General features: G+C 43.9%; 7 protein-coding genes across 15 annotated transcripts; 2 read left to right on the forward strand and 5 right to left on the reverse strand.

Annotated features, from left to right (window-relative positions):
- Nucleotides 1-19: 19 nt before the first annotated feature.
- RB195_005461 (uncharacterized protein) lies at nucleotides 20-1,156 on the reverse strand (the record flags this gene model as incomplete). 3 transcript variants are annotated; one of them, XM_064177972.1, is made up of 3 exons in its annotated part: nucleotides 20-595; nucleotides 748-982; nucleotides 1,044-1,156. In XM_064177972.1, the coding sequence occupies 3 exons, from the start codon at nucleotides 1,154-1,156 to the stop codon at nucleotides 20-22; spliced, it is 924 nt and encodes a 307-aa protein (XP_064035066.1). The 3 variants fall into 3 exon arrangements, with proteins under 3 accessions (XP_064035066.1, XP_064035067.1, XP_064035068.1); XM_064177973.1 differs by having other exon boundaries at nucleotides 535-982; XM_064177971.1 differs by lacking the exons at nucleotides 748-982; nucleotides 1,044-1,156 and having other exon boundaries at nucleotides 20-325.
- Nucleotides 535-885, reverse strand: RB195_005462 (uncharacterized protein; the record flags this gene model as incomplete). Its single annotated transcript, XM_013436850.2, has 1 exon — nucleotides 535-885. One exon carries the CDS (start codon nucleotides 883-885, stop codon nucleotides 535-537), a length of 351 nt encoding a protein of 116 aa, XP_013292304.2.
- RB195_005463 (uncharacterized protein) lies at nucleotides 1,062-6,746 on the forward strand (the record flags this gene model as incomplete). 4 transcript variants are annotated; one of them, XM_064177976.1, is made up of 14 exons in its annotated part: nucleotides 2,432-2,498; nucleotides 2,685-2,802; nucleotides 2,968-2,972; nucleotides 3,523-3,618; nucleotides 3,720-3,880; nucleotides 4,076-4,201; nucleotides 5,235-5,364; nucleotides 5,466-5,617; nucleotides 5,686-5,775; nucleotides 5,839-5,920; nucleotides 6,023-6,111; nucleotides 6,181-6,289; nucleotides 6,576-6,638; nucleotides 6,703-6,746. In XM_064177976.1, the coding sequence occupies 14 exons, from the start codon at nucleotides 2,432-2,434 to the stop codon at nucleotides 6,744-6,746; spliced, it is 1,332 nt and encodes a 443-aa protein (XP_064035070.1). The 4 variants fall into 4 exon arrangements, with proteins under 4 accessions (XP_064035069.1, XP_064035070.1, XP_064035071.1 ...); XM_064177977.1 differs by lacking the exons at nucleotides 2,432-2,498; nucleotides 2,685-2,802; nucleotides 2,968-2,972; nucleotides 3,523-3,618 and adding an exon at nucleotides 3,635-3,638; XM_064177975.1 differs by lacking the exons at nucleotides 2,432-2,498; nucleotides 2,685-2,802; nucleotides 2,968-2,972; ... (1 more) ...; nucleotides 6,576-6,638; nucleotides 6,703-6,746 and adding an exon at nucleotides 3,635-3,638 and having other exon boundaries at nucleotides 6,181-6,327.
- A 2,287-nt stretch (nucleotides 6,747-9,033) lies between these two features.
- On the reverse strand, nucleotides 9,034-9,738 carry RB195_005464 (uncharacterized protein; the record flags this gene model as incomplete). The annotated part of the gene is made up of 1 exon (XM_064177980.1): nucleotides 9,034-9,738. One exon carries the CDS (start codon nucleotides 9,736-9,738, stop codon nucleotides 9,034-9,036), a length of 705 nt encoding a protein of 234 aa, XP_064035073.1.
- A 70-nt stretch (nucleotides 9,739-9,808) lies between these two features.
- On the reverse strand, nucleotides 9,809-10,033 carry RB195_005465 (uncharacterized protein; the record flags this gene model as incomplete). The annotated part of the gene is made up of 1 exon (XM_064177981.1): nucleotides 9,809-10,033. The coding sequence occupies one exon, from the start codon at nucleotides 10,031-10,033 to the stop codon at nucleotides 9,809-9,811; it is 225 nt and encodes a 74-aa protein (XP_064035074.1).
- Nucleotides 10,034-10,283: 250 nt separating this feature from the next.
- On the reverse strand, nucleotides 10,284-11,956 carry RB195_005466 (uncharacterized protein; the record flags this gene model as incomplete). Of its 3 annotated transcripts, XM_064177984.1 has the most annotated exons (2): nucleotides 10,284-11,120; nucleotides 11,177-11,956. In XM_064177984.1, the coding sequence occupies 2 exons, from the start codon at nucleotides 11,954-11,956 to the stop codon at nucleotides 10,284-10,286; spliced, it is 1,617 nt and encodes a 538-aa protein (XP_064035075.1). The 3 variants fall into 3 exon arrangements, with proteins under 3 accessions (XP_064035075.1, XP_064035076.1, XP_064035077.1); XM_064177982.1 differs by lacking the exon at nucleotides 11,177-11,956 and having other exon boundaries at nucleotides 10,284-10,958; XM_064177983.1 differs by lacking the exon at nucleotides 10,284-11,120 and having other exon boundaries at nucleotides 11,156-11,956.
- A 429-nt stretch (nucleotides 11,957-12,385) lies between these two features.
- Nucleotides 12,386-19,727, forward strand: RB195_005467 (uncharacterized protein; the record flags this gene model as incomplete). 2 transcript variants are annotated; one of them, XM_064177986.1, is made up of 13 exons in its annotated part: nucleotides 12,386-12,430; nucleotides 12,500-12,661; nucleotides 13,220-13,357; nucleotides 14,245-14,306; nucleotides 14,360-14,492; nucleotides 15,801-15,927; nucleotides 17,134-17,276; nucleotides 17,373-17,419; nucleotides 17,472-17,572; nucleotides 17,772-17,913; nucleotides 19,214-19,286; nucleotides 19,386-19,540; nucleotides 19,640-19,727. In XM_064177986.1, 13 exons carry the CDS (start codon nucleotides 12,386-12,388, stop codon nucleotides 19,725-19,727), a joined length of 1,416 nt encoding a protein of 471 aa, XP_064035078.1. The 2 variants fall into 2 exon arrangements, with proteins under 2 accessions (XP_064035078.1, XP_064035079.1); XM_064177985.1 differs by lacking the exon at nucleotides 13,220-13,357.
- Between the last annotated feature and the right edge of the window lie 849 nt (nucleotides 19,728-20,576).

The following is a 20,576-nucleotide window of genomic DNA, read 5'->3' on the forward strand; positions in this document are numbered from 1 at the left end:
TTTGGGTTACGGAGAACAGTCATCCTCGTCTTGCGACTGGCGAAGTCTCGACGGGCATAGCGGATGCTTTTCCCCGTCTCTGCAGCTTCAGCCTGCCTTCTGCCTTTCTCTCTTTAAGGTCTTCCTTTATCGCCTCTCTGCAAAGCTTTGTGAGTTCGGACGTGAGTTCTTGACTCCCTGCGGCTCGTGCTGCTCCACGCTGGCGTATCAGCTCAAGAGTTTCAAGAGACAGGCGTCTCTTGGTGGTTTTAAAACTCTCAGCCTTCTTCGCGCAGTCGTGAAGGTGTTCAAGAAGCCGGTCATATTCCTTGTCGATGTTGTCCATTGCGGAATCTTCCCAAAAGCCGGCTAGCGTGGCGAAGAGATCCCAGTTGATGGTAGCCCTGGGATTTCTCTCCCTGACCTTGGCGGCTTTCTCTGCTCTCCTTGTGAAGGAAAATTTTCCTCGGAGGAGGCGATGGTCCGATGCCGTATAGAACTTTGATACAACAGCGACATCCGTCAGGCAGAACCTTTTATTGACGATGATGTGGTCTATTTCATTACGGTACCCTCCGCCGGGTGACTCCCACGTCCAGCGTAGAGAGGAGGGCTTCTGGAATTGCGAGTCACTATGGTCTTAGTCGTCATGATGAACTCGGAGAGCCTCTCCCCCTGGTCATTCCATTGTAGGCCGTTGGTCCCGATTTGAAGTTTCTCCGGCGTTCTTCTTGGGCCAATTTTGGCGTTGAAATCGCCAATTATGACCTTGTAGAAGGCATGATCTTCTCGGTAGAACTTCTCTAGGTCCATATAGAAAGCTTCGACTTCTTCTTTTTCGTAGCTTGATATTGGAGCGTAAGCGACGAAGATAGTCAAAGCTGGTGTTGGACCCCATCTTCTCATCCGCAGACGTCCGATTCGGGTAGTAAGTTGGTCGAAAAAGTCAATGTTCTTTGCCGTTCTCGTGTTGACGAGGACGCCAACTCCACCAACACCTCTACTGTCGCATGTTCCTAAGAACAGTTCTTCTCCAGTCTCATATACGGCGTTGAGAGGGTGACGTCGTCTCGGTCAGTCCGATGACGTCGTACTTGATCTTCTTGGCTTGCATCATCAGATCTTCGATGGCCACTTCCGATGCAAGCGTACGTGCGTTATAAGTACAGATCGCCATCCTAATCCTTTTCCGTTTCGGTAGCCTACATGACTCCTACAACCCCGTCCCACCTGGCGCTACCGTACCAGGCTTTCCTCCGGAATCAGGAGACTCTTTTCTATTACTGTGTTTTGCGTAAAATTTTAAAACCCATGGGCAGGTTGTAAGGTTCTAGTCCCATGAGTTTTTGGGAGAACTTTGCGTTCTCCCGCAGTGGACATGTGGAGCTTATTTGTTGGAGGCGACTCCAAACCGCCTCCCTTGTACCTCCCAGTCACGTGATTGCAGGTTTTTGGCCGGACCGGCATGCGGGAGACTGTGGTATTATGAGCCGATAATGGCGCAGCAGAAAAAGGAAGCCCATCCCCTGAATCCACCCACGTCCCCGTGCAAGCACAAGGTCGCTTTTGGTCCGCGATTAGCCTCCTATCTGCCACCCGGGGACGCGCCACGTAACCTCGCGACTAACCGGCTGTGATCCCTCTAGTGAGGGAGATCCGTGGTTTGGTGGTTTTGCAGTGATTTAGGAAGAGATGAGCGGAGCCACCCCCGTCTCCATAATCTACGACACCGTATACGGACACTCCACCTGAAATCCCCACCACGTCACATTCGTGGTGTGCTGCCTTTAACACTCATCGCGAACAAAAGGAAAACATAGGTACCGGTGCTGGTACGTCCAGAACTGGGGTTAAATGTAATTGGGGCGGGATACTTAGACGTGACCGGACTGAACTGTGCTCGCGTGCTCGTACTGTAATATCGAAGGTGCCAAAACGTCCATAGAGGAAAGAAACCATTCGCAACTTTTAAATTTCTTTCTCAATGTCTTTTAAATGTCTTTCGACTATTTGAGAAGCATCTGGGAAGTCATCAATTGGGAGTCATCACCAGACATGTATAGCTAAGCCAGTCGGGGCGCTAAGACCTAAGCATTAGTCCAAGAGAGCCTACGAGATGTAGGATAAAGCTGCTAAGAAAAAAGGTAAACAAGAGCTGGAACTACAACTGCTTTAACTCTACCAAAACTTCCAAACAAGCTTACCAGAAGTGAGTAGCTAAGTCATATAATGTATTACTTTCAAAGAAGAAAAGAGAACCGAAAGTTGATTTCATAGTAATCCACGATCACCAAGAGTGCATGCAACAACTTCTATTTACATATTTTCGATTTGTATTCGCGAGCTGGTGGCCCTAGAAATGCCCATCGGGTTGCTTGTTTAAAGGCAACACACCACAAATCTGAGGTGGTGCGGATTTCAGGTGGAGTATCCGTATACGGGGTCGTAGATTATGGGAGACGGGGGTAGTTTCGCTCATCTCTCCCTGCATCACCGCAAGCAGCCGCCATCAGAATTCTGTTTGTACGACGCCATCTATTGCAACGCTCCACCCTTGGCGCCGCCTCTGCCCTACGATTCGTCGGAAATCAATTCGGAATGCCCCGACAGACAGTAAAGGACGTTACGCGTGCAAGGGTGGCGCGCTGCAATAGGAGGCATCGTACAAAACAGCATTCGGGGGCTGGCTGCTTGCAATGATTCAGGGAGGGATGAGCGGAACCACCCCGGTCTCCATAATGTACGACCGGATGCTCCACCTGAAATCCGTAACACCCCAGATCCGTGGTATGCTGCCTTCAAAAGGCTGTTCGCTTTCGTCTGGTTCGTGACTTTACGGGAATTTTCACAAACTGAAATTAAGAGTCAGGAAGTAGGCAGCAGCAATTATGCAAATGGAACGGTTTAACGACGAGGACGGTTTCTGTGCTCTGTGGACTTTTTTGCACCTTTTGGGTTCTATCGTCGTTTTTTGCGCTCTCAGTGAAGGTCGAGTAAGTGCATCATCACAGTAAATACACAGTTCAATCCGGTCACGTCAGAGTGGACACCCAACTACATTTTACTCCAGAAGTGCATGTATTTGCCCCCCTCAAAACAAACAGGCCTGCAGATTTGGACAGTACCATGGATCAATTGGAAAAATCTAATCTTATGACAGTCTAATAGTATACCTATTCCCACATTCATCATTGAATTCATCTTGGGCTAGTTTTCATCAATTTGCTCTTTCTGAATACTTGAAGATGCAAGACTTGGAGTGAGTGTAGTCGGCTGAAAACGACCTGAATTGGTGCACTTGTGTAAGCGGCTGTAGCTCTACGTACCACGGTCGAATTAGTGGCTGTTATGGAGATAGGGCCCTCGCTCCTCTCTCTGCATTCTGTTTGAACTAAGCGAGGGTCCCATTACGATCCCAGTCGCTAGCTCCACCGGTCCACTTCGAGCGTGCGTTGTGCAACTGCACTAGGAAAATAGAGGTTGTCTTCATCCTTACCTAAAGTAAACTTAGCGGTGACTGCGGTCAATAGATAAATTCTTTAGGTAATCAGATAGGTGTTGCGTGTTCGATGCTGTTTACATCCATGATTTGCCGATTGCACACATTTGGTGGTTGGACTATTGCTGTAGAGTTATATGGTAAAGAAATGGAGATATGAGTAAGCAGAAAGTTGTTGGCTTACTCTATTCATCATTTTGGTCAGAAACCACCCATAAAATAAGGCGTCTTTTTGCTACAGGTATCACTGGACTCGTATTTCTTGTGCTGTGGGAACTGTATGCAGTCAATAAGCCAAGACACTCAAGCTATGTAACAGCGACCGAATTGGATCATATTCGAGGGAAAAGGCTCAAAAAAGCCATGCTCAACAACGTGAACACACGAACACCATTTAAAAAGGTTGTGGATAAAATTAATAGATTATAGCAGAATGACAGGAAAAACTCGTTTTTGTTCCACTCCTTTCAAAAGTTGGGATTGCTCCGGAAGACTCCGGGGGCCAACGCGTTCGATTGCACTGAAGAGCGCGCCAGTTTGATTCACTGAACATCCTACTTCTGATTCACAAGTAGAGTAAGATGCACTCTTTTGCAGATTCTTCTTTCACCATGCACTATAGCAATATGTGCGTGCTGCTACACTCAATCGTTCATAGTTTCCTGCATCACAGCCTACTTGCCAACGTTCAATCATGCTATAATGAACATTGACATATTGTGGGTGCGTTTTACCAGTCTGCTTCCTTTATGCAGTCTACTTTATGCACTTGTCTCTCTATTAGCACATTAGAAATAACTTCTTCGTTATTCTTCATTCTTCTTGTATTTATTTTCTTATTATCGTCATAATTAGCCTCTTCGTCATTACACAAACCATTGATCAGTACATTTGAGTGGAATTTCCTCCACTCAACAATAACAATATACAGTCAGTTCTGAACGACCTGAAGCCTGGTGCAATTGCGTGGGGGGGGGGGGGGCGTGAGATTGGGACTTCCACTCATCTCTATAGTCCGAGTGGACCTACCGGAGGTCTCTCGTCCATCGCACCTGCTGACTCCACCATCACGTTTCGAGAACAGCTGCATCTGTATGTACCTTCAAATAGATTTGATGCGACTATAGAAAGTAGTGCTGACAACCAAACACAGTAACTTGTTAGTTCATTGTGAATTAGAATATCCATCACCAACAACAGCTACGACATAGGATATTGAAAATAATTGTTAACTTACCAGTATTAATTTTCTAGCAGAAAAATAATCAGTAATAAAAAATATAATGATAGAAAATAATCAGAAATAAATAATGTACTAATTGGATCGTCTGCCAATATCATAGCGTAAAACAATCTACCACCAAATTTAAAACAAGAACGCTTTCGTAGTAATTTGTCAAGTCAGCACTGTAATTTGCAATGACACTGCACGAATTAGCATATAGTTGGGTCAAAACGACATGAAGAGCGGACAGTTGCGTAAGAGACTGCGCTCGAAGCGGCGCGGTGGAGCGTAGCGGTTTGGGTCGTGTAAGATCCTCGCTACCACCACCCATCTCTGCAGTTCGTCAATGTCCCCCTCGATTCCGCAACTGTCCGTGCTTCATGTCGTTTTGGCCCGGTTACACTTTTATTACAACAATGGAGGTGAATCATAGATAATAAGTTATAGCAAATCGAAATTTCTGATGAATGAGGTTTTCTCAAGACACAACGTCTATTCCAAAAAGAAAAGTTGGTCTTATTTGTTTCGCAGAACGGATTTGCCTCTTCACTGCCATTTTTCGTCCACGCCACCAGCAGTACAGTCTTCCTCTATGGTTTCTTAACATTGAGAAAACATGGTATTTCTAAGACCACTATTATCAAGGGCTACTCTATTGTAGGTATGCATTCTCATCTGTTATTATTGTTGTGAAGTTTGTTTATTTATTTCCAGAAAATTATTTCTTTTTCTCTGTAAACAAGATTTTCACATTCCTTTTAGCAACCTCCGGTGTATCATTATGCATTCTTGCGTTCTTCATACTTACGTCTGACCAATTTCTCGTACTAGCACTTCTTCAAAGTGCCGCGTTAGGATTTCTCTCCGCATTTTTAGTTGGATGTATCGCAAGTGTAACGGCTATAGTTCCACAGGTACTGTAATGTTCGCTGTTTCCCAGTTATCTAACCACAAAAGAAGATTGTGCTTGCTTCTGCTTTAGTTTACTTCATTTGCTTTACCGTACACCGAAGTGTACACCCATCTTGCAGCTGTACTGGCACCAGTTGCTGTTGAAATGTTCTCGAAAACTGTGGGTTCTTTCTCAGTTGTTGTTTCGCTCTTTCTTCTCCCCTGTAAGAGACTTCTTTTCCAGAACGAATTTAAACAGTGGAGTATTTTGTTGTGCCTATTACTCGTACTTCTGACAGGAATTGTCTTCTCTCTATTCGCTCATGGTTCGTTAGTTCGACAATGCCATGGAAGTTTTTCATTTGATGTCTTCGTTGACACCAACGTTTGAATTGTTGACTGGCGTTTAACGAGTGCCTGAGTTATAGGTTGTCATGAAATCGTGCTGCAACCTTATTCAGAACATTTGACGATACAAAGTCGTATTCGTTCTCACAGAGAACTCCACGAGCAAGAGGTAAGCGAATTTGTTTATTTTGTTCATCTGTTATCGGAGAAAGATGTTCAGATTCTCCTTCTTTGATAGGCACTGCAACCGATCCAGCACTCCAAATCATCCATGGAACCTCCAGCAGTTACATATTGTGGGGGAGAAGCTTCAATTCCTCTGAGATATGAAGAACTGCCGCTGGGGAGTTGGAACGAGGAATTCACCTCAGATGACGAATATTAGTCTTCTTCAATGAATCTCCAATAAGCAAATCAGTAGATTCAGCATCAATTCTTCGTACCACATCTGATCTCGATGTTCTAAACATGAACACTACCTGCTTTCACTTTGCAAAATGTGTTGCTCAACGTGAAATTTAGTCTCTCCAATAAACAATTTTCGAGTATAATATTTTAGATATCTGCTTGGGAGAGTAAAAGAAAAGAACAGAGAGAAACACTTGTTCGTTACAAACTTCAACACGTATTAAGGTCACAGCACTTCCAGTTCGGCTAAATCTATTACATCGCTGGAACAAGCAAAGAACGAAACAAGTAATATAAATAATACATTTTCGGTAATGTCCATGAGGGATATTACCTACACAAACTTTTTCAGTGGTGTCTCCATTGATGATCGACATCACGTCTCCAGTCATCTGAAAATGGTTGAAGGATCTTTGGGGAAGTTTCGTTGTCGTTTTCAAGGATTGAAAACATGACAGAAATGTGAGGCAAAAAATAAAGTGACTGCCATTCAAACAAATTTGAAAAAAGTACCAAATAAACGTGAAAACAAGCGATGAATTTGTGAAAAAGGTGCCACGATCACCACAGTTCACATAAGAAAAAACAACAGCAATGATAAAAAAAATCGATCGTTAACACAAAACTAACGAGGTAAATCTCCGGAAACTGAGAAATAAAACAAAACCAGATAGGAATTGGAAGGAAGCCTTCGTCTTCAGTTCAGTTGCTACGTGGCGTTCTTCCCTGGTATTGATGCCTTCCAAAACCGTTTGTAGTAGTTTTGCCTCGAGATGAAATATTTCCCTTCAAAAAGGAATGAATTGAGCAAAAATTGAGTTCCACTGCTCCACAAAACCTTATCAGTCCACCAATATCAAGTTTAGAAAATTAGATGGTGCTAAGGTACTTGGGTGGGGCCATTCTGCCGCGCTAGGACCTGTGCTCGCGACGACGCGCTTTTTGGGACCACCAGTTTGCAAATACAAATCGGAAATATGTGAATAGAAGTTGTTCCATCCTTCCTGATCCAGAAATCAATTTCCGGTCCTTTTTTTTTTCTTGGAAGTAGTACATTGTACGACTCAGCTACTTACCTCTGGTAACCCTGTTTGGAAGGTTTGGTAAAGTTGATGCAGTAGTAACGACATGAAACACGCAAGGAATTGCGTACACGGCTTCTCTCGAGTCGCTTCGGTGACGAGCCCAATGGAACCCTTGCTGGCGCTACCCATCGTTGCAGTTTGCGACGGTCCCAACTCGCTTCCAACTGCTCCCTCCATTGCGCCGTTTCGAGGGCGTACTCAAATACACCGCAACTACACTCGTGATTCATGTCGTTTTGACCCGAGTATAGTCCCAGCTCTGTCTTCTTTTTTTTCTGAAAAAACGTTACCCTACATGCCGTGGATCAACTAAAACCGATGCTTAGACCTTAGCACCACGACTGACTTGACTATTCATTTCCAGTAATGATCTGTCGATTGATGAACTATCGCCTTCTCAAACGCTTTTCAGACGGGCAAGCCATTTGTCACTTAAGACGAATTTTCTGCTGTATTGTCATTTTGCGCGCTGTAGAAATACAGCACGTCTATGCGAGCACAGGGCAGAGTGGTCCCACCCAACTACCCTAGCACTAAGTCCTTTTCTAATTTAAAGGCAGCATACCACGAATCAGAGGTGGCGCTGCTTTCAGGTGAAGTATTCGTATACGGGATAGTAGATTACAGAGAGGGTTGTGGTTCCGTTCATTTTTTCCTAATTGCCGTAAAAACGGCACGGAAGATGCGGCGCCGCACACGGCGCGGGAACGCTCGAAGCCGTATCTTCTGGCCCGTTTTCTACGCAATTAGGAAGAAATGAACGGAGTCACCTTCCTCCCCACAATCTACGACCCCGCATACGAGTACTCCACCGGAAATCCGTACCACTCCAGATTGGTGGGGTGATTCCTTTAATTATTCTAATCTAACCTAATTTTCTAAAATTGATATTGGAGGACTGATATGATTTTGTTGAGCACCGAGACTCAATTTTTGCTCAATTCAACAACACTGACTTGACACATCGGCTAGCCACCGCAAGTCATTGTATAGGCCAGATACACGTTCGTAAACCTCAAACGATTCTGAATTGAAGTGAACGTGCGGGCGCATCCCAAGCGGAATGATTAACGCCAGAAACTTTTAACTTTACTGGAATTTGGAACGAGCAAGTGTTTTTCTCTGTTCTTTTTTTATTCTCCTAAGCATACACCTAAAATATTGCATTGTTGGAAAGTCCAAGAATCCATGCAAAAGTTCGATAAATTCATGGTTGCTGGACTACTATAAATCATTGCGTTCGACGACTTGGATGAAGGATATGACTTACTTACTTGACACTTAATCGGCGGGCTGATGTCATCGCCTGACACGATTACCCGCATCTTCGCCGAGGTGTGCCGTCCTTGAACACAGCTCTGCCCAACCTTCTCGATCTCTCGCAGATCGAGAAGAATCTTCGATTCTTCTCGATCTGCGAGAGCTTGCACAGAATCAATCCATTCGTCGCTATTCCATATTCTGCGAAACCTTACGTCTCGCCTGAACTGTCTATCCACGCCGAGTGTCCTCAGGTCCTCTTTCACCGCCTCCGTCCAGAACTTTTTTCGGCCAGGTGGCTTCTTCCAGCTCGAACCCGACGAACTCCTCAGAACTCGTTAAACAAGGCGATCTGCCGGTCTCCTTAATATATGACCAAAGAAGCGAAGACGATTTACTTTAGCCAATTTCGATGGCTGTGCAAGATGTTGATGTCTTCCACGTGTCATCCGCCGGTATACCACATCAATATCTGCGTAAAGATCTTCATTGTGACATACCCTAGGCCAAAAGTAGCCAAGTAGCTGTCTAAGCAGCTTTCGTTCCGTGCAGTCAAGCCTCTCCATAACCGTTGATGGCGCTGCCCAAGTCTCCGATCCGTACATCATGATGGAGCGAATTGCGGATAGGTAGACTCGCAGCTTGACTTCGTTGGTGATGGGGGTCGACCACAGGCATTTCGTTAAGGAGTTAAATGCAGAAGTGGCCTTAGCGCAACTTTGCTGAACATCTCTCTCGTAGCTGCCATTGTTCTTCAGCGTACAGCCTAGGTAAAAGAACTCATCGACGAGTTCTATCGGTTGTCCGTCCACCCTGATTCCGGTTCGTGGTCTCGAAGAGATCCACATCTGCTTGCATTTATCAGGGCGTAGGCGTAGTCCATAGGCTGCTGCTAGCTTCGATACAAGGTTGACAACATGTTGAAGTTTCGTAGTGCTTTCCGCGAATATAACAACATCGTCGGCGTACTCGAGGTCAGTCAAGGGGCACCCTGATGGTGCTAAGATAATGTCGGCAGGACACTGGTCGACTATTCCTCGCATAATGTCGTCGATTGCGAAATTGAACAGGAAATTTCCTGGCTCTGCCCCTTGTCTTACTCCAGTTACCACTTCAAACGTACGGTGTTGTACATCCGGTTGGTGTTCGAGCTGCAGCAGTTGTTCGTTGATTCATGTCATCAAGCAAGCGAACGAACTTTCCTGGTACTCCATCGGCGCGGAGCGCGTTGAGAAGACGGCCTCGGTGAGGAGAGTCGAACGCGGCTTCAAAGTCCAGAAACGCTAGTTGCATTGGTTTCGAATACCGCTGCCAGATTTCGATCACTCTCCTGACCATGAACACCTGGTCAATCGTAGACGCCAGGACGAAAGCCAGCTTGCTCGTCGCGCGTTGTTTGTTCGCGACGTTTAATGAGTCGGTCCAGGATAATGCGCTCCAATACCTTGTAAATAACACACAGCAAAGAGATTCCTCGATAATTCCTTGGGTCCGTGACGGATAACTTCTTGTAGAGGAGAATTATGATAGCGTGTCTCCACGAATCCACGTTTCGTCTATCCATATTGAACGGATGATCTTTGTCATCTCACGAGTCCCCAGACGGAGGAAGATATTTTAGCATTTCTGCGCTAATCCTGTTGTCTCCGCCAGATTTTCCATTCTTCATTTTTTGAATACAGACCAGGAACTCCGACACGGTCGGTGGCTTCTCGTTAACTGCGTATGTCGGTCTATGAACGTGTTCGAGTTCAGGGGCTGACGGTGCTAGCCGGTTCAGCAAGGTCTTGAAGTGTTCCTTCCAAACTGGAAGGGTTGCTTCACAGACAACTACCCCATTGGCAGTGTTGAGGACAGGGGAACATCTTTTCATTTTGTCGCTATACTGTTCTAGTAGAGCATAGGCTTTCCGCGGGTTCCTGTCCTCCCACGCCTTCTCGAACTCCATCGCTCTTGACGTCCACTCGTTATCGCGGTCTTGTTGCAGTTGACGACACAGCTTCCTTCTAAGACGCTTTTCCTGGTTGAAGTCACCAGCGCTGCGCACGACACATACAGAATTGTATGTGGATTTTGTTTCCGCAGATGCAAAGGCAAACTTCTTCCGCAGCAATAGAACCGGGAGCGTTTCCCTTGCAGCGTCCTGGATGCACTTTGTGAAGGAATCCGCATCGCTAAGCTTCTTTCTGGTCCGTACTCCAACATGAATAGACACACGTTGGCGGAATCCTGTTCTGCATTCATCGTCTTTCAGACCTGCCATGTCGATTTTCGGATGGAGAGGAACTCCTCGGTTTCTCTTGTGGAACCGTATCTTGAAGCTGAGAAGAACTGGACGGTGGTCTGAGTCGAACGCGACGTCCCAAACAGCTCTAGATTTTCGGATATCTGACTGAGGAATGTTCCTCGCCAGAACACAGTCGGGCTGAAGCTTAAGAGTCCTTCCGCTTGCGCTGCTCTTCAAGCGTTAAAAGGGTTGACCCCCTGCCACGTGAGCTGATGGCGTCGATGATTCCTCTTAAACGTGGACGCGATGATGAGGCCCGTCTGTTCGCACAAGTCGACCAGACGGTTACCGTTGTCCGACGTGCGCTCCGCTGGATAATACCATTTTCGCAGCACATCGGATTGCTGTTCGAGTCCCATCTTCGCATTTGCGTCGATTCCGACAATGACCACCTGCTGGCTTGGTATTTTAGACATCAACGCATTGAGTTCATCATAGAAGGCGTCCTTACTGTTGTCCTCAGCGGTTTCCGTAGGTGTGTGAGCACTTACGATCCAGAGCTTACGTCCTCTGCGATCCCGCAGTCGTAGAAAGGCGCATCTAGACGACGTTGAGCCAAATTCCTCCACCAGGTTCTTGTAATCGTTCCTCACAGCTATCGCGCAGCCACCTACTTTGTTCTCATCAGCATCGCCGCAGTATTTGGTGTAATTTTCGATGCTGATGACGGGTCGATCTCTCATGCGTGTTTCCTGCAGTGCAGCAAAAGGCACACAGAGATATCGCAGAAGTCTGAAGAGAGCGGCTTGTTGGAGTTCACTCGATAGTGTTCGGCAGTTCAGCGTGACGAAACGAATGGTTGTTGCAAAAGATTCCATGCTCCCTTCAGGCAGTTGACCTTTCAGGTTGTGGTCTTTGGCAGTGTGTTGGACGACAGCACCTTTTTGCAATGTATGGGAAGCCTTCGCCATATAACGGTGCAGGTTATATAGCTCGTACGTTCCCAATGCGTACACTCGAACGCCTGATTGCATTTAGTTAAAGCAGGGCCACCACGTGCAGGTAGCAATCAGACTCGTATACGCGGCCCCTATATCTATTCCTTTAAGTGACGATGAGCCACAATAACCAAGCACCAGTACTTTCGCCGCAGGGCTATCCGGAGGGAACTCTTCGCTTCGCAGCAGTTACAGGTCCGAATCACGACCATACGTCTTCAAAACCATAAACTTTCTTGGTTACGAGGTTCTCCACCGACACAAGAATTCGAATCAACCAGTGACAAACGAGTCAGCTGATGAAATGAGATGTGCAAGCGCTTATGGTTATAACCGTTGTGAATTTACCGACTGCCTCTATGTGCATGCTATGCGAAGTGTGGCAAAGTCTTTCTTACCACGAACTTGACTTGCTACGCGTAGGGGAATAGGGAAGATAATCAGTCTAGCCGATGATTTTCCAGAATGTGGTTGGTTGGTGTTTACTTCCTGATAGGTTATTCATTCCAGGTAAATGACCACCTACTCATTTCTAACTCCTCCTGGTCTTTTTTCTTGGAAGATCAAAAATCTATTCAGGTCAGACCAAAACCTCCAGAGTGGGAAAACTATCCAGTGCCCCTCGTTCCGCCTACAGACTGGGAAACAAACAACCTACCGAGGCCTATAAAACAATACCTGGAATATGAGTGGTCTCTAAGCACATATACAAATGAGTGCGATGAGGAAAATCCATTGAAGGTGTGTGCATCCCGTATAGTTCTTCTGGTTCCATCAGTTTCGGAAAGGGCCAGGACCGTTACGGAGAACGGAATATAGAAGTTTGCTTTTGATTAGCTCCTTGAAACATCTTTGGTTCGCTCCTGGCGGAAACTTGCCCAATCTTTGCATTCCATTACGGTATAAGTTCACCGATTTGAATGAATATTTATTGGAGCACTTAAACAGGGCGACTTGCTATTCAGGGCGGAACAGAAAGGTTCTAGATATTTTGTCGGATGAAAAACTCTCTCTCTCTGAACTGCTCCATAAGCCTACATGAAAAATTTGGTAGATGATAAGGAGATTTTCTTGCTTGCATTGCGAAACCCTACGCATATTAATGGCACAATTTCAACAACTTTACACGGTCGACCGATCGATAACTATCAGTAATCTGACTTAAATAATCAACAATTAGTCTTCTCTATGAGTGCTCATATCGGTGACGGCTTTATGCGTTCTTGTGAATGTAAGTCCACTTCTTGCCAATAATTGGCAACGTCTTTATGATATTATGCGCAGAATTACGTTTCGTAGATTATACCTGTCTACTTTTGGCCGGGTGACCAAGTGGCCCTTCCATGCCTTATGTGCGAATTAGCATTCGTTTTCAATGGTAGGATGAAGATATGGGGAAAGGCTACAAATATTCTCAAGTTCGTAGAAAATCCAAAAGTAAGTTGCCGGTTTTCTTTCTATGTAACTTCATTGCTTGCTGAATCCAATGCGTAGATTTACTTAACTTTCATGCTGAATGAGAGAAAGTTGGTTCCCAAAAATTGGAAATTTTTGAACGCATCCACTTTTTCCAAGTCAAAACTTGATATCAAGTTCTGCACGTGACTTGTATCATTTATGTTGAGCGTGAACCCGGGCTTCCAAACCTTCGAACAAATCCAGATTCCAAAACGATATGTTATTGCAGCACAGGTCTCAGACAGGATACATCGCCAATTAACTTGAAGAAATAAAAACAGAAAAACAGTCTTATATAGTCGGGTCAAACAAACTTGAAGCTCGGTGTTGTTGCGTAAGAGGCTGCGCTCAAAGCGATGCGGCGGTGGAAAGTAGCGCTAACGTCGGTGGGCGAGAATTGCTAACACCACTCACCACTACAGTTCACATTGCTCCCACCTCGATTCCAACCGCTTTCTCCATCCCGCCGCTTCGAGCGCACACGCTGACGCAACTGCACCGTGCCTCGTGTCGTTTTGACCCAACTATGGGCAGGAAGAATAGGCAAGGTTGAAAAGGCACCAAGAGATAGTTTGCAAATATTTGAAGAGGATTTGACCATATAAGCCTATGAACCTATGAGCAGTTTTAAACATCAAAATACTCTAGTAGAACATCCCTCTGCCACAAAAAAAAAATCAGAAATTTTGTTCGGCCACGCGATATATTATCAAACAACTCAAGATAATGGATAAGGACGAACATAATTCTAATCTAGTCCATTTTATTTCATTTTTAATATTCTGTCATTTCTTTCATTATTTTTAATATTCATTGTCATTTTCTATGACTTCCATAATCATTTCTATAGCCTCTGTCTCTTCTAGCGAACCGCACGATTCGCCTCGAAGTACTGGTCAAGGATAAAGAATACCGAAGGTATTTTCAGGTGAGGTCAACATAGATTCTGAGGTATCTAACAGAAAAATGGCGCCTTTCCAGCTCTAATGAGGATACTGAGTCGGAAATTACTGACTGGATGCCAGAGGTGAAAGACCAAAATGGTGTCAGAGTAAATCTCCCTAAGAAGAAGCCTATTTACATTCAAAGGAATGGAAAGCTAAGCATAATTCGAGTTCGAGTTTCACAATTAACGCTTAGTACAGTCAGCCTAAAGCTCATGCACTGTATCGCATTTCAAGCCATTATTGAATCTTATATTTCTAGCTTATGGATTGGTCAATAGTTTCTTGTTGAGGTTAGAATTTTTTTTAGTTTTCTATAGTTTGTTTCAAGGAATGTTTGAAAAACAAAGAATGTGATATTTTAACTCACTCTTAAAGGCATATAAAAGCGGAGAAGTTTATAGGAGTCATTGAATATCCGCAAGGTACTTCTACGAAAACCCGATAATGATGATGATGACTGTGAGAGGGACGCAAGGCTTTGGTTGTCATCAAGTACCTGACTCCTCCTCCTATATATCCTATTTGAGGTCCGCAGTGGATCAACAGCACAATCGAGTTATCCTCTTGCACAGACACCGTCATGTAACCCACTTCATGAAATGCTGCCAAGAAAGTCAATGACACTTTCGAGTCGAGGACAGTTTCGGCAGTGATTCCATTTGCTGCTTTTCTTAGCAGGAGATACTAGGACCAAACCGTAACAAGCGGTGGCTGTCCTGTGAAACTCGCATGCGGCGTACTGTGCAACAGTTTCAAAAGCTTTTCGACCCTGTATTCGAAAATCGGAAAAGTCCCATCAATCTCCCCCTTCTGCGTAAAAATGAGAGATTGCACATGTGAGACTCTCTAGGAACCTCCGAGAGAGTCCGGGTTGCGCGATCGTCACCTGCTCGCAGTAAATTCTGGATCTCATCCAGTCCTTTGACCATCACTTGCCTCCGGCTCTTTTGAAATAACACAGATAGAAATGGGATGCGCTCAAATATTTCAACAATCCCAATATCACGTTAATTTTCCGTATTCTTCGCCTCGTAGCCTTTCTCTTTCTTAAAACAGACCGTCGAGGTTTTAGCCACTCACTGAGTTGATGTTGTGGATAGCGATAAATAAAAAAAGGATAAAGTCACCGTCGTATTGATCCACTTGGGGTGTGCCAACGCGTCTTACTGCAATTCGCAATCGTTCACAAACGTATAACTGGCCTATACAATGACTTGAGGGGGCAGGCCGATCATCAATTCAGTATTTGTGTCCTCCCAGACAGATCTGATACCAATTTATCGAACATATATTATTTTCACTTTATTTACTTTGGCTTTTTATTTTACTTAATCTGATTCAATTCATTTTTTATTTTGAACAAAGTGAAAGAAGAATATAAAATAATTCTTGAAAATGGGCTAGAAATTACTGACCAATCCAGTGATCTCTGCGGGTAAATAAGATCCAATCAACACTAAGATCTTTTAATTTAGGCTAGCCCTGCGTCACAAGGTGTGTATTTTTGCTACGATGGCCAGTCCCGTGCATATACCTCAATTTTCTATGTAGTGATGGCAATGACACCACCGGTGCGAATGTCAGAAATGGCGAATGTGCTCGGTCCGTAATTAAAGGCATCACCCTCAAATCTGGGGTGGTGCGGATTTCAGCTGGGTTACGCCTATACAGAGTCGTAGATTATAGGAAAGAGGGTGATTCCGTCTTATTCTTCCTAATTGCCATAAAAAAGCGGCTCGGAAGATGCGGCTTCGACCATTCCGGGGCGCTATTTTCTACAACGAGTTCGATTGGAGCGCGCCAGCCTTGTGCACACGCCGCATCTTCCGGGTCGTTTTTTACGGCAGGTAGGAGAAATGGACGGAATCACCCTCTTCCCCACAATCTACGACCGCGTATAGGCATAACCCATCTGAAACCCGCACCACCTCAGATTAGTAGGGTGATGCTTTTTAAGTTACAACTATAAGGGAGTTGTTTGGCGAAGAAGGTCTTCTGAAAATATTGAATGTAAAAAATATAATATATGTATATTTCAAAAATATCCAAAATATTGAAGAGTACGCAGGTAGTCAGAGGATGAACACGTACGTTGAAAAGGTGAATGAAATTCCAAACAAAACTAAATGAATGCTAATAAATGCTTAGTTAACACATAATCTCCGGTACTTATGTGCGTTCAAGAGAACGCGGCGCATCTGCAGCAACGCAAGCACTTTCTACGCACTTTACCTTTGCGCTGCTCCGATCTAACGAGGGTCCCAGTTGTTCGAAAAAGGGTACATAGGTGTCAGTGACTGCATAGCACCACAATTTCGCAGTTACTGTTTCTTTTGCAATGGCAGCATAAATTGAAGAAGTAAGAGGACAAAAATAAACGACAGATTAAAGCTTTTTCGTAGTTGTATACACTTCCGGAATTTACAAAATGGTAATTTAAGCAAAAATGTCCGGAAAATTCGGGAATAACAAAAATTAATTCCCAGAAAATCAGGAGAAACAGTTGAAGAGTATCGCTTAACTTACAGCTAACAGTCATCCATGGTTTCTATTGAGATTAGAGATTTCACTTAAAACACCATTGGTGAACCACGTAAGTGTAGGGACTGTATGCGCCTTTTTTTTTCGAAAAACTGAATCTCATAGTCGCAAGAGAGAAGCGATGAAGTAAAATAGTGAATATCTTATTGACCTGAAATAATTTCCCTGAATAATCAGAATCTCAAACAAACCAGTTTCCAAAGTCTTTGCAATATTTAAAATCACGGTCTACGTTTCTCTCATGCAAATGAATTTTGTAAAATTTAGCCGATGGATGTTTCGAGGAAGTTGATCGAAAACTGATTCGAGCAAATTTCAATTGGCGCTACCATTTCGTCCCAAATGTTCGTCATGAAGCGCCAAAACAATGCAAACGAAATAAGGACAACGAATTCTGCAACGCTAATTACGTACGAATTAAAGAAGACTGATTTAAGTTCACACAACTTTTGTTACAGAAAAACATTTAGGAAGGCAATTGAAATGTAAATATGAAAATTTTTCAGTATACCAAAATCTATGGTGGAAAGGACTGTACACTGGACTATTGCCGGTGAGAGTCTTCCAGAATTCGTGTTAGGTCCGTTTCTAAAATTCGCGTTCAGAAAAGAGTTCAAGGATGATATCGATATGAACTTGGCGGTGGAGTTACGTTGGGAGGAATGGAGTAAATGCGAGGAAAACATGCAATTGCAGAAACGTGAAGGTATGAACGGTAGTGTTGGGATTTCCCCAGTAGTGGCGAGTGTTGATCAAACCCACCGAGCTTTAACTTTTCCTGATGACCTTCTTCCAGTTTTTGCTATGTAATGAACTTGAGGAATCCTAGCATCGTTTTTTTCTTCCGAGCTCAATAGCTATCCACTCAACTGGTTACGCAGTAATTCACCGAAGCGTTGCTTCAGCTCACTGCTATCTAGTACGGAAGTTTGGCTACGAGATCCCTTTCGATGAGGGGAAACTGCCTGAACATAAGAAATGGATGCCTAAACTAAACGCACTGTTCGATCAAGAACCTTTCACTTCGAAAGGGATACGATTATACAGGTAGGAAGTTTCAACGTAAGCTGCACCTTAGTAGGCTGTGCAATGGCTGCTTCAATTACCCGCCGATAAAAGTTAGGAGCTCAAGTTCAGATCGATGAAGTCGATCGATATGATATAAAAGAAAAGGTGACGACCCCTGAGTCACCTCCTCAACAGAAAGTAAGGTAGAAACGCTCGGATCTTCAACGAATCTATGTCGTTCGACTCAACAGAAAATGCAAAATAGACCTACAGGGCGAAACAGGGCGGGAAAATCACTCGCACACGAGATTGAACCCATTCACTATCGTGTAGTGCAATTTTGGTGCACCGTACGTTTACCCCGTGTTTATGATTCTCGGATTTTTGAATGGCCAGGGGAATTCGAGTCGGTCAGACAGACGGAGAAGTTTGCGCTTTGGCAGGATTTTGCATTTTCTTGCGCTTCTTCCATTTCCATATCTCATCTTTTTTCGCAAACAGCGTCCAGAAATTTTCGAAGGCGTTGACACTGTCTGAGTGACGAGTACACATTAGGAATCAGAAGATCGGGTTTTTGAGTGACCGTGTTTTCCAAAAGAAGTATTCGATCGATTCGCACCAAGAGCAAAGTTTGGGTCAGTGCAGTCGAGTGTCATCAATCGATTCTGCAGAAGGCACCGTCTAAAATTGTGTGACTAAGGGTTCCGGGAAATCAATCATCGTCTTATTTTCCTTCTTCCTTTTGACCTAAACTGACCGAGTCTCCGTGGCCCTGTTTTTCAGGCTGTAGATAGAGGCGATTCGTTAGTAGCGAAAGTGCTATCGAGATCCTTGTGCGCCCGAAAAGGAACTGGTGGAAAATTCTACTCGCAACAAGTATTGATCACTGTATAGCACGCATTTGGGTGACAGAGTGGAAGAGAAAAAAGACATTACTTTTTGTAAGAAACCATTTAGAAGAAAGAAATCGTTGTTGTATTTCTCCGACTGATTCATTTTTTATATTCGTGAGTGAGGCCGGAAACAAACTAATTAAATATACGGATTATAATACGAATTAAAGGGTTAAAACACGAAATAAAGAGGGATTAAGATGAAATACTTATGAACACATACGCAGATTATTGAAGACCAACATGAAGAGGACGTTTTTTGAAAGTCAAATAAGTATCTTCTTAGTTTGTTTTTTTTAAGTGCAATTTTTACAAATACGCGCCTATTGAGAGCTGATAGCATCGAGTGTAAATGTAGTCTCTAGCAAAGAAAAATTGTGACCAAACATATAAACATCTATTTTAACGTGTGCTTAGAGGCAAAAGAAATTTCGTTATCTGTTCAGTTCACTGCTTGCTTCATTATTTGTGGACGAAGATTTGATGAAGAAATGTCATTACGAGGATAAACGGTTGAAGGTCCCCTCATTTCCATGAGTTTTTGTGAATAGTTCGAAATGGACTACATTTGAAGGATATTTGATGTTTTTGCGGCCATTTTAAATCGAAGGCGTTCAGACAGACCGTATCTGGCGTGAGATTTTGCGTACTATGGGCGCGAAGCACAAACACGGGAAATACAAGGGACAAATTGTGGAATTGGACGCAGATGGGAAGCTCACAAACAACATACCCACACTACGACTGAAAAATCCATTCCAGGCCTGCATGATGTGGGAGCTAAGGAGAAATTGCTTTTAGCTATATGGTCCGAACGGCGTTCATCGCAGAACTCCCAGTAGATTTTTCTGCTTTATTCGCTTCTTTTTTAGATACGAGTACGATAAAGAACGCGATTATGAACATGTGGTAGGGACGTACATGACAGAAACTCGACCATGCGATTCCAATAGACCTTGACGGAAGCCGTGGGATTCAACTGATTGTGAAGAGATGAGCTTAAATTGAGACAATTGACATAATACATTGCTTTAATTTATTAATAAACTTTAAGATGAGAAAGCCATCATAGCTACTCACCAAAAATAATAGCCTGTTTATCAAGCTGGAGCTAAACACGAAATTTCCGATAACAATAACCAATTCAAAGCAATGCTTGTGAACTTGTAGAATGCGTCCAAGTGGTTCGGTTCTTACCTTAAACAGCTCCCTGAGGCTGTTTAAGTTTCTTCTTTTCCCTCATTTGAGAATTGAACTTTGGAAAATGTTGGTGAAGAAATCCGCTTTCCAATCCCCTGAGTAACTGATTTTATCATTCACTAAGTTTTTAATTTAGTATTTAGTTCTGCGCTTTTTCCCCCAAAAAAGCAGTTTTATTCGTGATTGATTGTCCTATTGATTAGAAGCTGGGTCTTCTACTATTTGCCACTTGTAAGTTTTTTTTTTTTAAAGAAGGAATGTCCCTTTGCACCCTTGATAAGCCACCTATCCTACATTATAAACATTAGAAAAAAGGCGTAGCAAGTTTCGTTCCTGTTTCATGAACGGGAAATGTAGGAAATGACTTTGCTATCCTATGAAAAAGGTTAGCTGACCTTCAATGGTGGCTTTCTGGAAACACTGAATTTTGCTTTGTGTTCTCACGCATTGTACGTCTGTCTGTGGATGCAGTGTGACTTGGTAAATCCTATCCACGCGACTACAGGGCTTAAAACAGGCATTCAGTGACAAATGGCTGTTTCTGTGTTACCATACGAGTATAGCTAATCAGGTTACGTTCGGTTGCGAACATTGACATCGGTGTCATCC

The sequence above is a fragment of the Necator americanus genome, chromosome I, assembly GCF_031761385.1.
Source record: "Necator americanus strain Aroian chromosome I, whole genome shotgun sequence".
In the NCBI taxonomy this organism is placed as follows: Eukaryota; Metazoa; Nematoda; class Chromadorea; order Rhabditida; family Ancylostomatidae; genus Necator; species Necator americanus.